This window comes from Ptychodera flava, chromosome 2 (assembly GCF_041260155.1).
Source record: "Ptychodera flava strain L36383 chromosome 2, AS_Pfla_20210202, whole genome shotgun sequence".
NCBI lineage: Eukaryota > Metazoa > Hemichordata > Enteropneusta > Ptychoderidae > Ptychodera > Ptychodera flava.
This window is the reverse complement of record NC_091929.1, coordinates 5,855,320-5,870,424: the sequence shown is the minus strand read 5'-3', so window position 1 is coordinate 5,870,424 and position 15,105 is coordinate 5,855,320. Positions and strand designations below refer to the sequence as shown.

General features: G+C 35.1%; 1 protein-coding gene across 1 annotated transcript; it reads right to left on the bottom strand.

Annotated features, from left to right (window-relative positions):
- Window positions 1-2,499: 2,499 nt before the first annotated feature.
- Window positions 2,500-14,716, bottom strand: LOC139146918 (uncharacterized). Its single transcript, XM_070717790.1, has 12 exons — window positions 14,514-14,716; window positions 13,136-13,246; window positions 11,795-12,021; window positions 10,746-10,929; window positions 10,091-10,161; window positions 8,076-8,157; window positions 7,534-7,862; window positions 7,003-7,111; window positions 6,632-6,759; window positions 5,262-5,481; window positions 4,818-4,915; window positions 2,500-3,929 (listed from the first exon to the last, which is right to left on the bottom strand). Exons 2-12 carry the CDS (start codon window positions 13,227-13,229, stop codon window positions 3,876-3,878), a joined length of 1,596 nt encoding a protein of 531 aa, XP_070573891.1. The 5' UTR covers window positions 13,230-13,246; window positions 14,514-14,716; the 3' UTR covers window positions 2,500-3,875.
- Window positions 14,717-15,105: the final 389 nt, after the last annotated feature.

Sequence of the window (15,105 nt, the reverse complement as noted above, 5' to 3'; positions counted from 1 at the left end):
TTGTGCAAAAATATGCGAATCCACAGGCCTTTGGCGAATCAATAAATGCATTTTTCACCAAGCTGAAAGGTTGAAAGATGCGTCCGTCACTTTGGGACGAGCTAGATAAATGCATGCAGTCAAACCCAGCTGGGCACAGAAATTTGCCATAATATGACTTTGTTCTGGAAATTACAAAGACAACCGGCCGTGCGGTGGAACTATGCAACAAAGTTTCAATATCTGAACTGGCATACTTGAATGACAGACACAGGTAACGATGGCCAATAAAAACGCATTCTCGTCGCATTTTGATAATAATGTATCAATCACCATGACACAGAAATTATGCCTCCTCCCGACAAAAGGGCCATGGTTTATTTTTAGCCCTGCTACACTATTCTTAGTGCTGAAAAGGCCATGTTGTTGTCAGGTCGTCATGGCGACTTTTAAAATTTGCATACAACTCTGAAGGTTAAACGGGTTGTTAATAGGTCACAAAACTTTTGAGTCCCACTGTCGTCCATTATACCTGTTTCCTTGGGTATTAAAGGTGTGCAAGTATACACATCAAAAGACAAGAAAATTCACTTCATAGGCAGAATCTTGTAAAGTAGCCTTTTCTTCTCTGGTTAACGAAAAAACTTAATTATTAATTAATTATTAATATTATAAATTAAAATTAATTAATTTGAGATACTAGTAGAATTAATTTTAGCACATAAAATTAATTTGAAGGCATAAACATAATTCGATGCATAATGAGTTAGTACTGTACTATATAACACTTATTTGGGATGACTGCATGAAACAAAATTAAAAATACTTCAAAAATTATTTCTGGTCTATATAAAATTAATTCTAACACACTAAAATTAACGGAAAACATAATTTTGACCAGAATGGCCCCAATATATATTATGTTTACTATTCATCCCAGAATGAAGGCAAAGAAATTACAATTATTTTCATTATAGAAAAAATTTCTAAGTTGTTACTTAGACATCCATAAAATGAATAAAAAACAGTGAATTATGTTTTAGCATAGACCCTCTCGAGGGTGTATGGTTTGAAATAAAAAAAACTGTGGTTACCAAAATTTTTTACCAAGGCAACATAAAAAAAATTAACATGGAGTTCATGCTGTGATAAATACACTTAGGAGAGCATTTGCATAGTAACTGGGATTACTTTTAATGGAATTTGGAAAAAAATTGAAATTTTAAAATGCAAATAGGTTACTATGGAAACAGGGCAGTAAAAATGGATATCATATTTTGTCTTTCTAACCCAAAATAACCCTTTGGTATAATATTTCTGTTGATTACTGGATTTTTACACTGGATATTTGGTCTTTCTAACCCAAAATATCCCTTTGATATTACAAATTCTATTGATTCCTGGATTTTAGATGGAATCTTTAAAAAATGGTAATTTTTACTCCTGAAACATCTCACACTACAATGAGTGAGATATTTTTTGGTGTGCTAACCAGACAAACCCTTATGATCAAATTTTTACATCAATCAATTGTTCTTTAATAGGAATTAGGGAAAAAGTAACATTTTCAATCCCAAAATAGTTACCATGGCAACTCGAAACATTAAAATAAGTCTGGTTTTTGTGTTCTCTGACCCGAACTCCCCCACTAGATAATTTTCATATCAATCAAAGTAACTTTTCATGGAATATTAGAAAAACTGAAATTTTCAACCCCTAAAATGGTTACCATGGAAACATGGGGCAGTGAAATCGATATCATATTTGGTCTTTTCGACCCAAAATACCCTTATGGTGAAATTTTCACTGAAATTGAACCTATTATTATTCGCATTATTATTTCTATATAATACTTATATTATATTAATTATATTACCATCGTAATAGTCGTTTCTCAATGCAGACATGCAGAGCTATGTTGAAAGCGATCAAAGCTGTTTAAGCTGTACGGTCAATGTCGCGGGCATCGGAAATCAAGATGTCTGTCATGACAGTTCTCTGACGTGAACTTCTAAGATTTTCCGACTTTTACAATGTAAACCGGACTTCATCATCACTAAAGGGTGGCATTGTACCAAATAAGTATCACCAATCGGCAATCGCGGTATTACCAATCGTGTATGCAGGACCGTGGTTATGCTAGAGTGACACGGTGAACGCGTACGACGTACCGTGCGTGACGGCTTTCGCTAGCATGGCAAAATATTGATTTTCCGACGTATTAGAACTTATTTTGTAATTACTACATGGCAGAACAATGTGTTCTTCATTTACGTGGAAGAAGAGCAATTTATTTCACTAAAATGTGGTAAATTATGGCGAAGAACGTACCGCGCGTCAATAGCCAACTTTTGTCTAGTGACAGGCGTCTGTCAATAGACACTCCGATATATATATATATATATATATATATATATATATATATATATATATATATATATATATATATATATATATATATATATACAAGTAATTGTGTAAATTGGAATATAATGTGTCCCTAGTACATACAGTCAGTTTCATTTGGTTCAAATCTTGAATAAAAGAAAGTTATTCTTAAATGAACGCAAACAACCTTTGTTTGTCCCCAGTACACATACATTAGGGAAGAGAAACAAGTAACAGTCAAGTTAAAATTATCACTCCGAGGCAAATACACAATATCGTATGGATAAATAGCAAAGAAAGCGTAAAATTTCACAATTTAATCATTTTTTATGACCACAGGCAGGGTTTTGCCTGGATTTTTCCATGCTAAAGACATTGTACGATTTATCACGGATATATCGTGTCATTTAAATGGCCGACCGGCTTTGTTCTCTCCATTCCTGCTGGGTTGCGTTGGCAGATCTAAGGTCTGATAGATACGAATTTCCGTTTCTTCGATGTTGAAACACTGAAGATTTACACGAGATGACATTCTCATTGTCGTCCGGTTGAGAATTCCTAGCCTTATGCTATGTTCTTCTTTGGCAAATTATTCAAATTTTGCTAACCATAGTTTGATGCAATCGTTTTCCCTAAATATATCAAAACATGTCTGAATGCATTTATGCGTATATTTCATGTAATAATGGGACAGTGAAAATACTAATAATACAAATAATTATCAACATGTTAAAACTTATCCATTGATGTAGTCCTTCAATGTAATTTCTCTTTTTGAATATCCAGTTAGAATGTTATTCTGTTACTTACGACTGACAAACATGTTCGCATCCAAAACGCACGAAAATACGTATTTGATGTTAATTGTGTTTATTATGAGGCTATTTGCATCAATCTTATTACACTATTAGTCTCACTTGATGCATATTTTTCACGTCTTTTTACTACACATTGAAAAATACTTATGATTTAAAAGTGAGATCATGTTTTATTGAAGAATGATAAAATACATTTACGGCTATATCAGATAAGCCAACACACTACTTCATAAATATTTGCAAAAAATATCGACTCTTTATGTAAAATGTAAATAATCTAGTAACAATTATCCTACACAGAGATGAATGACATATCCATGTGAAATGTGCTTTATGAAAATACGCAAGCTAAATTTTAAAATAGACTTGTAGATGTGTTTATGCAGATCGGTAGGCTGGTAACTTTCGACCAGAATTAATCGATTTTACCAATAACGCCAGTGTGTCAAAGTTAACAAAACCAAATTTTCTTATCTTAGACCTTGTCATCAGTTTTAGTGTCAAGTTCCACAAGTTATGGCGACACGCCTTTCATAACTCGAATACTTTTGTCATGATTTAAGTATAAAAGATGATATCCAATAGTAGTAATGCAACTGCATAATCGTCGCTTTCGACTAAACCAAGCAGAATTGAAATGACCACTTTATCAAGATTGACAGCATTTCCATCGTATACCGCTCCCAGCAGTTACAGGTAGTCACAAAGACAGAGAGTTGAGTTTATGTTTGACATCGGTGAAACCTGGAAGACAAAACTTTGAAAATTAATTTACGAAACAGTTCTTTATCCTTTCACAGAAATGATAAATATGTTTGAAACGATTAGGGAAAAATAATCATCGTGTTATCATATTGCCCAAGTAAATTGAGCGACGTTTTAATCTTGGGATATTGGGTGCAAGCACACGTGTAAAACACATAAAGTTGGATATCTTCATTTTCATTTTCATAGTACTCTTTACTGAAAATCGCAGTTAATAGATCTGCATTGACGATCAGCCGATCCGTTCATTGACCAGTCATTTAATTAATCATCTGATTTTAAGACCAACTAGTCAATGAAAAACTCGCATGACAAAACAATTACACACAAATGATCCTTGCTCGACAGTGACTCCAGTTAAATGCCACTACAACCTTTGGGTATCTTAGATATTAGACATTTTAAACGAGAATTGTAGGGGCACTATATCAGCACCTTAAAAATGATAATTGTCCCTAAATTCTGTGAGGCCGATTCATAAAATTTGACCAGCATTGCATTAATTGTTAACACCACAGACAATCTGATTAAAATCAGATGTAGAGTACGGCGACGTCTACTTACGCGTACGCGGGTTGCTGTCGACAGCAAGAGAAAACCGCGTACGCGTAAGTAGACGTCGCCGTACTGTAAATCTGATTTTAATCAGATTACACCACAGATAACCTATTTTGTCATTTACGAAAAAAATCTACCGATATTTCCGAAGATATTGTTGAAGCAGTTATACGTACATGAATAGCTATGACAGGTATCGTTTTTATATCGCCTTCAAAAGATTTTTTCACAAAGCTTCAAATGAGAGGGACGTAATAAATTTAGTGGTAAAATGAAACTTCAAAGACAAGTGTACAGATAAGGATCTACCTCACATTCTCGGCGCTGCCATTCAATGCTGCTGAAGTCCAGAGAGAGGCAAGTGTGTCGAGTAACGCTGATTGTGAAATTCATATGTTTTGAAATATCTACCAAAATAATAAATAAATAAATAAATGGATTAATCAATAAATTAGTAAACTTTCCCACCGCAAAACGAATCCTAATTTTAGTATTTTGAGATACAATGTTAATTTTCCAAACAACTGGCTACTTCTCTCAACCAATATGCATAGAGAATGATACGTGAAAAGTGGTAACGACAATTCAAAATGGCGTTTTGTCAACTTCCGGTTTGTAACTGAGGGTTGTTCTACAAGGCAATCTCGTCCTCAAGCTGTGAAATATATGGCATGTTTAAAAAAACAAATTACATTTATGATACGATAAACAGAAAAAATGAACAAATAAATAACATGTATAATATCAGCATACCATGTGAAAAAATAAGTAGGACATAGTATTGTGTGCGTGTCACAGTACTTCCGGGAATAAAGATATGACCAACATTTCCAACTGTAGACAATGAAGTCGCAAAGTCATAGTCTTCTAGAGATGTAGGACGGGGAAGCCGGTACAGGCGTACAGTTGCATTCTTCATGGTATCCTCTGTCGAACGCAATTCAATTTGCATTGCATCATTCAGATGTACGTCCTGATTGGTAGAAGACGGTATTTAATAAGTATGGGGAAATCATTTATAACGGAAAAGGCTTATAAACAATACTGAGCACAATGTTGTCACAATGTTTTGTACCAAATCCTTTCACACTCTAAATGTTCTTCATTCAATAATGTTAACTTTGAACGGACTTAGTGGGTACGTTGAAGTTCATATTCTCACCTGGGACTCACATATTGCCAAAATAAGTGCAAAAATTTCACAGAGGCTTGGTATAATTCGTAGAATCAGATCTGCTTTACCGCAGAAAACTGCCAAAATGTTAGTTACATCTATGGTTTTGCCAATTTTTGATTATGGGGATGTCGTTTGGTCAAACTGTACTAGTAAGTTACTGTCTAAACTCCAAATATTACATAATAGAGCTGGTAAATTAATACTAAATTGCCACCCTTACACCCCGTCATGTCAAGTAAGGCAAACTTTAAACTGGTATTCGCTACTAGAAAGACAGAATTTTCATATTTGCTCATTGATGTTTAAATGTTACCATGGTATAGCTCCACACTATTTGTTAGAATGCTTCACACGAGTCTCTAATACACATAAATACAATACACGTTTCAGTTATGCTAGCACTGTTTACATTAAACCAGCTCATAATAATTATGCAACACGTAAGTTTACTCATAGAGGTGGAAAGCTATGGAATTCATTACCTGATCACGTAAAGCAGGCAAATACTTTTAATCACTTCAAATCACTGTATAAAGATCATTATGTATAGTTACTGTATAGTATGTGATTTTTGTCACAGTTCTGTAATTTATTGTCCTTGTGATTCTATGTATATTTATTGAGTGTTGCTGGGTTTTTTTATACTGAGTGAGGGCCTCAATGGAAAGAAGCTGATCAACTAGTTTGCGAGGCTTATTGAGATACCCTGAATAAAGATATTTAAAATAAAAAAAAATATATTTGCATCAAAGTCACGCACAGTTTCGAAAGGAGACGGCTGCTAGAGTGCTATCAAATATGTTCAAAATCCGCCAGTGGTCACAATGTTAGTGCAATAAAACAAACTCTAATATTCATTCTCTATGAAAACCCGTATGAAATGAACTCATTAAGTCCAATGAACATAGCCAATATAAGCATACGTGGATAAAATTTAGTCACCTACCTTGATTTCCCAAGAATAGTAGGTTACATTTTCTTGAGTGTCGTATTCTCCGGAGAGGGTGGTTTTGTTGTCTGGTAGGCCTGACTGCCTAGACAGCCACACTCGTAGGTATTCCTCCATGTTCATTACTTTATAATGAAAACAGATATAAGCTACAGTCATTGTTATGCATTGTTTCAGACTAAAACACTCCTCGTATTGATAGAATCATGTTTGGAATATAATGCAATGCAAAGACAGTCTGTCTCACTTTCTGTAGACATTACTTGGTGTCATAAGACGTATACCTGTGACCAATAACGAGATTATTTTTTACAATATTGATAAAAAGTCATCATCACAATTTCCTTGACTTTCTCTGAAAACCATACCTTTTACGTTTTTGCCAAAGTCATCAAATATACTGAGCGTCAAAATATCCTGTGTTAAGCCAGCTTGTTCGATTGCTGCTCGTGTGATATTATTTTTAAACTTGAAGGCCTACAAATCCAGAGAAGAAATGATAAATGATTATGTATATTAAATACTGGTGTTCAAATTTTAAAAAAATATTAAAGACAAGGATACTTTCTGAGTCGGTATTGCTTAGATGAAATTACAATATGGAAAAGTTTTACAACAAGTGGACAGGTAAGGCACTAAACCTCATTGCTTTGCATCTCACCCCTAAATACGAGGAAGATATATACTGATGTGAAATGGAAATTACGCCAGTAGTAGGTAATAAACGTCTAGTTACTATGTAAAACCAGAACCGCGTATTACTGATGAGAAATTTGGAATCAGAGGAAACATTCTATCTGTCAGAAAAAATGGAATACGCGTGAATGTATTATGCAGAGAAAGAATACGAACACACTGGTCTACGATGAATATTGTATCAACTAGCAGACTTTACTTACGATCAAGTTGTAATATTCATTTGAGGTTGAATTGAGTGACAAATTATCAGCAGCAGGAATTTCAAAACCACTCTGTTCGCCTAGCCTTATTGTAGAGTTGCAGAGATTTCTTGCTATATCCCTCTCTACACGCAAAACAATGGAGGTTGAGTTTATCGTGATTGGTCCACTTCCTGGCTCCGTTGTCTGTAGTGCGAACATTCCCAGCGAATACGAGAGCTTCAAAATGGCGTCCACTACCGGCAAAGTTTCATTGAGTGTAAACCTTTCCTCTGTTTGATCGACGATCTTACAGATATTAACGAGTTTTTCGACCACTGCCAGTACATCTGAAGAAATATCACAATAATATCCCCTAAGCATTAAAGGTGCGACAGATAATAAAAAATCCTATCAGATTTCAAAGATATACAAACTCCCTGATGAACTTTTGGTCAGTCATTTATGGTGGACGTCGACTCCCAATGGTGACACGATTATTCTATCATAAACATTAAGTATTGACGAGGTTTTATTTCGTAAATCATAAAGAAAATACATACCTGGAACGAGTGTCGTACTATCAACTGAGCTGTTCATGAGATTTGATGCAGTGTGGATCACTTCGTCTATGATATCGAGAAACTGAAGTAGGAACCGAAATTATTTATCAAAGCCAAATAAAGAGATTAATGTACCTGACGGCAGGTGTCCATTTTTCCGACTTCATTCATACATACATACATACATACATACATACATACATACATACATACATACATACATACATACATACATACATACATACATACATACATACATACATACATACATACATACATACATACATACATACATACATACATACATACATACATACATACATACATACATACATACATACATACATACATACATACATACATACATACAAAGAGACCGTAGACAGACAGACAGTAAAAAAAACCCAGACCACCTGACAGACAGTCTGTCAGATGGGCGAAAGAAATGCAGAGATACAGAGAGAAATACAGAAAGACGTACAGAAAGGCAAACAACAGTTTTTCTTTTTTTGCGTTGTGGGCTGGAGATCAATGACGTTAATTTTTGCAAAGTTTTATTAAACTACCCATTTATATCAAATTTCAATATCAGTTTCATTGAAAAATAAACGTGCTACATGTTTTAGTCTTGTTTTCCTGTGTTTTAAGGTGCACAAACGCAGTTTGACAAGGGGTAGGCAGTAGACGCCCTGGAGATTTAAGTACGCGCATTTTCCCCTTAATTGGACATCTTTTCCTTCATACATGAACAAGAATTTCTTTCACAAAGGCAACACAGCTAGATTTCAGACAATACCAGAACGCTGATGTAGTTCCAATTCCTTGATGATAGCATTAACATAATGGAGATCACTTTCACTTAAAATACCAGAATCCATAAAGTGTGTTTTTTGTGCATTATATTGAATAAATATAACTAAGATGGTCCTTAAGGTAAAAGGCGACGAATTCGGACGCGCACACGCTTTAGAACGTTTCTGCGCAGATTTAACTCCAGCCTGTCGCAAATGGGTTACTTTGTAGCGCATGTATTTAACATCACCTGTCATTGTTGAAATTGCGCTTTTACCTAATTTTTTGACCCAGTCTCTTAGAAATACATGTGACCTATAACCTTGTCATATTTTGACCCCCTAGGAAGCTGGTTTTTATTCAATATGAGCGCAAAATTAACATTTCTCTCCCATTTACATGGCGCATATTACCCATTCACCTGGAGATATTGTAAAAAGTAGCGTGGTGACACCCTTTTATTAAAAGTGTAAACTAAATGGTATTATGTCAGGATTTTATTCGCCAAGTTGGTCAAAATGACACCATTCAAAGCGACAGGAAGAAAGTTCGAAAATTATGTAGTGATATAATTTCGATATCGTCATTTTGTAATCGATACTTATGTAAAAATTTCTTTACAAACATCATGAAAACTATACATTCGATGGATGTGGATCTTAAGTCTTGGTATTTATTAAAATTAACTCATTTGCTAAGCTTTTTATAATTGCTTTCTTTAGTTTAAGGGCCTATATCATTTTTATTTACTTCTAACGACGCCATTTCAACGTCCGTTTCCATGGAAACGAGCGTGGTGACCCCCATTTTTTATTTTATTTTTGCACTTGCACAACTTCCAAGAATATTTGTGCAAAGTTTCAAGAAAATGACACCACAACTTAATTTTGACGTAATTCGTAGTACTTCACCTTAATCAGCATAGTTTGGAGCAGTGACTCAGTGAACGTTACATTCTGAACGATTCGAAATTCCTTTTTAGAGCAACGTTTTGGTGTCAACAAAAGCTCTAATTTGCATTCCCCTAACTATTGACATACCATATGTATTCCGAATAGCGACACTCTTATAATCTTTATACCTGTAAATTGAAATACACCGAGAGATATGTATGTTTATATTATTAGTACGATTCAGTGGACAGTTGGTATTGACTTCTCAGAAAACTATATCAGTCAAGCGTGACAACTCCTATCTGCCATAAAAATTGCCCCTGCACTTACCTTGGTCTTGTTTATCTCCTGTTCATTGAGTACTTGAGTAATGTTGTAAAATATTGGACGCATTGCAGAAGCTTAAACAATAAACACAACAAGATTGCAAGTATTTAGTCAAAGAACGATGAAAGCTGAAAAAATCTACACGGATGCTTGTCCTTTACAGACAGTTTGAGATTTTGTATCAATTAAGTGACTGTGTATGGCATGCTGTCTTTGCAGTGTTTTCTCTCATTTGAATACTTCTTCTAAATCAACAATTAATATTGATGTACAGAATATTGTTATTTATTTATTGCAGATTTCGTTACATTTTTGTAATGCCAGGTAAATTATACACAACACTCGATTTTAAGTCATTATAATTATTATAAACAAAAGATGAGCACGTACTTAGCAAAAATAAAACTGCTGAAAGTTACATTAATTAAACGCACAATTTTATAGCTATGGAAATGAAAAAATAAAACTAAAAATATTGAAGCTATATTTCGTTGTGTTTAGTAACAAACAAAAGTAGGACACATATATTTTCCCCTGGTTTTATTAACAACATCAGTAAAAACTTATCTCCTAATTGGTTGTGGAGATGCCAAGAAGGCACTTAGAATTTACTTTAATAGCTGTTGAAGAGGTAGATATATATATATATATATTCTACCAATTTTTTCACAGATGTACCATCTTTTAGGGTCCAATGATAAACGAAAGTCGTTCCACTCGATGTCTGTCAATGTAAGCACGGTGATCCTCACAGAATCACCCCCTTTGCCTTCATTTGGGCTCCATGGCATAAATGTTTTGTCAAGGACTGTTCCGTCTGACCATTGGTAACCTTCACCAGGCTAATTCAATTGGAATTATAGAAGGGAGTTAATTTTTTATGAAATGTGTATTTTAACAGGTCAATGGATACATAATATATGTATAGGATAAAGCCCGAGTACGAGGGCTCTTCTGGTATATAAAGTCCAACCCAACGATAAAATGTCGAGGCCGCAGGCCGAGACATTTTGTCGTAGGGCTGGACTTTATATACCAGAAGAGCCCGAGTACGAGGGTTTTATCCGACTTAAAAACTATCGTCCCTAACTGATATATTTTCGTTTTCAATGTGTTTACGTCAACCGTCCCCTTTGTCAATGTAACATGTTTAGGATATGAATTAAAACTTTTATTTGTGAAATAGCCTTCCAATGTAATGGAACATCCTATAGATGCCCTTGGGCACATTATATAAATGCCCTAGGGCACAGCAGATTTTGTGTTGCAGCTGGTTTCCGCTGTGTTACCAAATTTGAATATTAAAATGTACCAGATGTCTACAGAATATGACATGTTCACTTTTGATGGGACAGTACTTTCCTACGGCGCTGTCATTCGTTTCTGGAATTTGGTGACCAAGGCTTTATGAGTAAATAAAACACCCTGAATTGAGCACTCTGATTGGTCAATCAACAGCAGATAGTTTTTAAATATATATATATATATATATATATATATATATATATATATATATATATATATATATATATAATATGTGTATATATATATACATACATTATATATATATATATATATATATATATATATATATATATATATATATATATATATATATATATACAGCGACAAACTGAACGTCACTCATTGTACCTCAATCTTTTAACCGCACTAACTTATCTACTTAACGTTGTAAAACGTACTCACCCTGTACACCAAACCGATGAATGGATTGCAAGTAAACAAAGGCACACAAGCACTTGTGTTAAGCTTTTCTGTTTCAGCTGTAAGAAAACCATGGACTTCCCTTAAATCTTTTGCAAGGTTGCCACCATGTTCTTGGCAATAAGCCATAGCCTCGGTCCACTTTACACGATTTGTTCCGAAATAATAGCAGGAAATTCCGAAGAGCTTCCAGTTAGGTGGGCATGTAGCTGTTTCATGAGATATAGTTAATGAATAATTTTAACCATGTTCACGCAACCACAGATTCCCATTATTTGATTAATTGAGAAAACGATAAGAGCATTCATTGGATTATTACAGAATAGACGATGTGTGAATTTTGTTTTCCTCCGAAAGATATCTTTGTCAAAATTATTATTACCTATCGACTTTAAAGGTATACAGTCGCATGTGATCTAAATATGCCAATATATGGTCAAAGGGGCGTTCCTTGGTATTAAATTGCCCATGCGAGGGCGCTGTTTTTATAAAGCGGCCACCCGCTTTAAATCTGTAATTGGTTAGATTTTCTCTTTCCATGGTAACTGGCAAAATTGGAACAGGTGACAGTATACCTTTACTTATTTCAGATGGATTTGTCAACTTATGAAAACGTTTGTCGTGCGCTATTAATTTTATTAGGACATCTTCTCGCGTTTGAGAAATAGTCGTCTCGCCTCTATTCTAGTTTAATTTAGAAAAGTAGAAAGGCAAACGTAAAATTTTACTGTTTGTCTACTTCACAGTCCCCGGAAGAACATAACTGCCTGCTTTGATTTATGACCGATTGGGGCGAAACTGTATCCAAATTATTTTCATTTTAGTAACTTTTGATTTCGATAAAACTATTATATACAGGCCAACAGGGCTCAAAATATAGACATGCCCAACGCACTCTGCATATGTACCTTGGTGCAGGTAGATTTTAAGACCAACTTGCGCACTATACATGAATATGTTCAAAATAACAGACCATATTGCGCTACCAAATATCAAGGTTAAACGTCTTGCCGTCCGCATCGCTTTCGCCGTCAGAGCCGAGTACGCAAGTTTATAATTCTTCCTTTAAAAATGGTCGGTTCTCGGCGCTTAAAATTTCCGTTCGTCGATAGTTGCTCAATATCTTACTCTTCTCTTCCTTTGCTTTGCTTCAAAGTTACCTTTCAAAGCAAGAGGTCGAAATTTTGATACAATACCCCTTCACAATCGGGTGAACTCTCAGTTTTGGTACGATTCTTTCCATATCGGCGGCTTGTGATGGATGTTGTGCCTGGTTGTGCAAACCCGCTTGTAGCGTAGGGAATGGCTTAATTAATCAATTACCTGTTTCACATGCAGCAACAAGTAGGGGAAAAATAAAGCATGCTCTCAGTAGCTTTTCACTCATGACGCTGCGGCCTCTTCTGGGCGTTTCCATCACAGAAGTCGACTGTTCTGCAGGATTGCACGGAAATATTAGAAGGTTAATGTCCTCGATTGAAACAACCTTTCTTAGGTGATGTATTCTAACGAAGTGGTTGGACATATTTAGGTCGCTGGCTTAGGTAGCCTTCGAAAGAAATTTTGTAGGATATGTCATAATAAATATTATCATCATGCTAATCATATTAATATTGCCTGCCAATGAACGACTTAACATACTAACCTGAGACATAGATATGACCAAACTGAGAGGTTTCATGGACGTTATATCTTACGAAGCTGAAGTGGAATTATCGTTCACTTTGCGATTATTAATAGCTAGCTCCTATCAATATCGACGCAATCTTAATAAAAGCATTAGAAAATATATTTTTTGAACTAACAGTATGTAATTCCCTCAGTAAAGTAGATATGTAAATGCGATAGCCATTTAAAGTTGATTTAAACATTGTAACGTGAAAATTAAAATAACATGTCACATTCAGAAAACTCGGCGAAGTTCTCATTTTGTAAAAAATTGTACGAGTATTGTCCCTGGTAACGGTACTGTAACGTGGCTTGGTCGAGTGGTAGAGTGGTCGTGTTCACTTAGTTTACTCACGATACTTGTACATGATTACAATATCTAGAAAGGTTGTCTACAAAGACGTGGTCCACCACAGTCAAACAGACTGGGCTTCTCACTGAAGTCAGTACATCAGAGTCTCAGAGCGTCTACATCTCTGTACAGGAATCCGTCAAGAAATGAAGTGTCTCTCTGTCTAGAAAGTGTACAACTTAAATCGTCTGTAAATCTGCATATTGTCATAACTGAAGGTATGTATCTATAATTAACTAAAGACAGTCGGCAGATGTGAAGGTCGCTCCCATCAGTACATCTGTCAACATAGCGTCCGGTCAATGCTAATGACTGAAGCAGTTGTCAAAATATTCAATGAAAGAGGATCAACGGTTACTTTCAAAGTCCGGTAAATCAACAAGGGAAGAGCATTCTCACCATGTATCACGTGTAGGGTTGATTACGGTCACTCAACAACATGTCGGTCAGAGTTATTGTCAGTCGTAAAAACTAAATTCAAGGGATAAAATATTAAACGATCGAACGGTGATATCACAGTACTATTTGGAAACAGATTTGCAGCGGCTTGCGTTAAACACAGTATCATCGACAAAGAGGATGTAAAGCGAAATTAATAACAGCAAAATGCTATTTTTGTTCGCAGTTCTCGTGAAAGTCTGTGATTGTGACGAATGTTCTTTTCTGTCATAAATAACTTACCACCTCGTTCAACATTCCACGAGAGGCAGAAATACAATAAATGGACAATCTGATGATATCGATGGCCTCCTTTTCCGCTACGACAACGATGGTGTGTTGAACTTAGTGGGCCATGTTCGTACAACCCATACAGTTACCTTGCACTGAAAAAATTAAAGTTGGGAAAATGTTCCTTCTAATTATGACTTCAAGTCTGCTCTGTTGTTTGCAATTTTCGATATCAATGTTTAATAGTCTATTCATAGGGGCGAGGTGATTGCTTTGCGCTTCCCATTATCGATAGAAAAGAGTTGGTGATGAATATTTAAAAAACCATTAAACTACAGAACTGATTAATTTGTATATTTATGAGCGTGAGAACTATGTGAATACAACGTATAGAACATGCTGTCATGTCAAGGCTGCAGAGAAAATTCATCAAAGACAGCGTATTATAGTATCGGCCTTTTACATTTTAATCTTTGTCCATTAGATGTGACATTTTAGATTTTGGCAGCACTTGCACCGAAGAACTCTTTTAATTGAAGTAAATATGGAACACATGTCAGGTGGAATAACCGTTTTGCAAATAAGTATAAGGAATACAGTTATA

Excerpts from the sequence above, each read along its gene's own strand:
- LOC139146918 (XM_070717790.1), bottom strand. The coding sequence starts at position 13,229 with ATGGAAACGCCCAGAAGAGGCCGCAGCGTCATGAGTGAAAAGCTACTG. Across the intron at positions 8,158-10,090 it reads AGGAGATAAACAAGACCAAG|TTTCTCGATATCATAGACGA; the intron begins GTAAGTGCAGGG and ends TTCCTACTTCAG. Across the intron at positions 7,863-8,075 it reads TAGTACGACACTCGTTCCAG|ATGTACTGGCAGTGGTCGAA; the intron begins GTATGTATTTTC and ends ATATTTCTTCAG.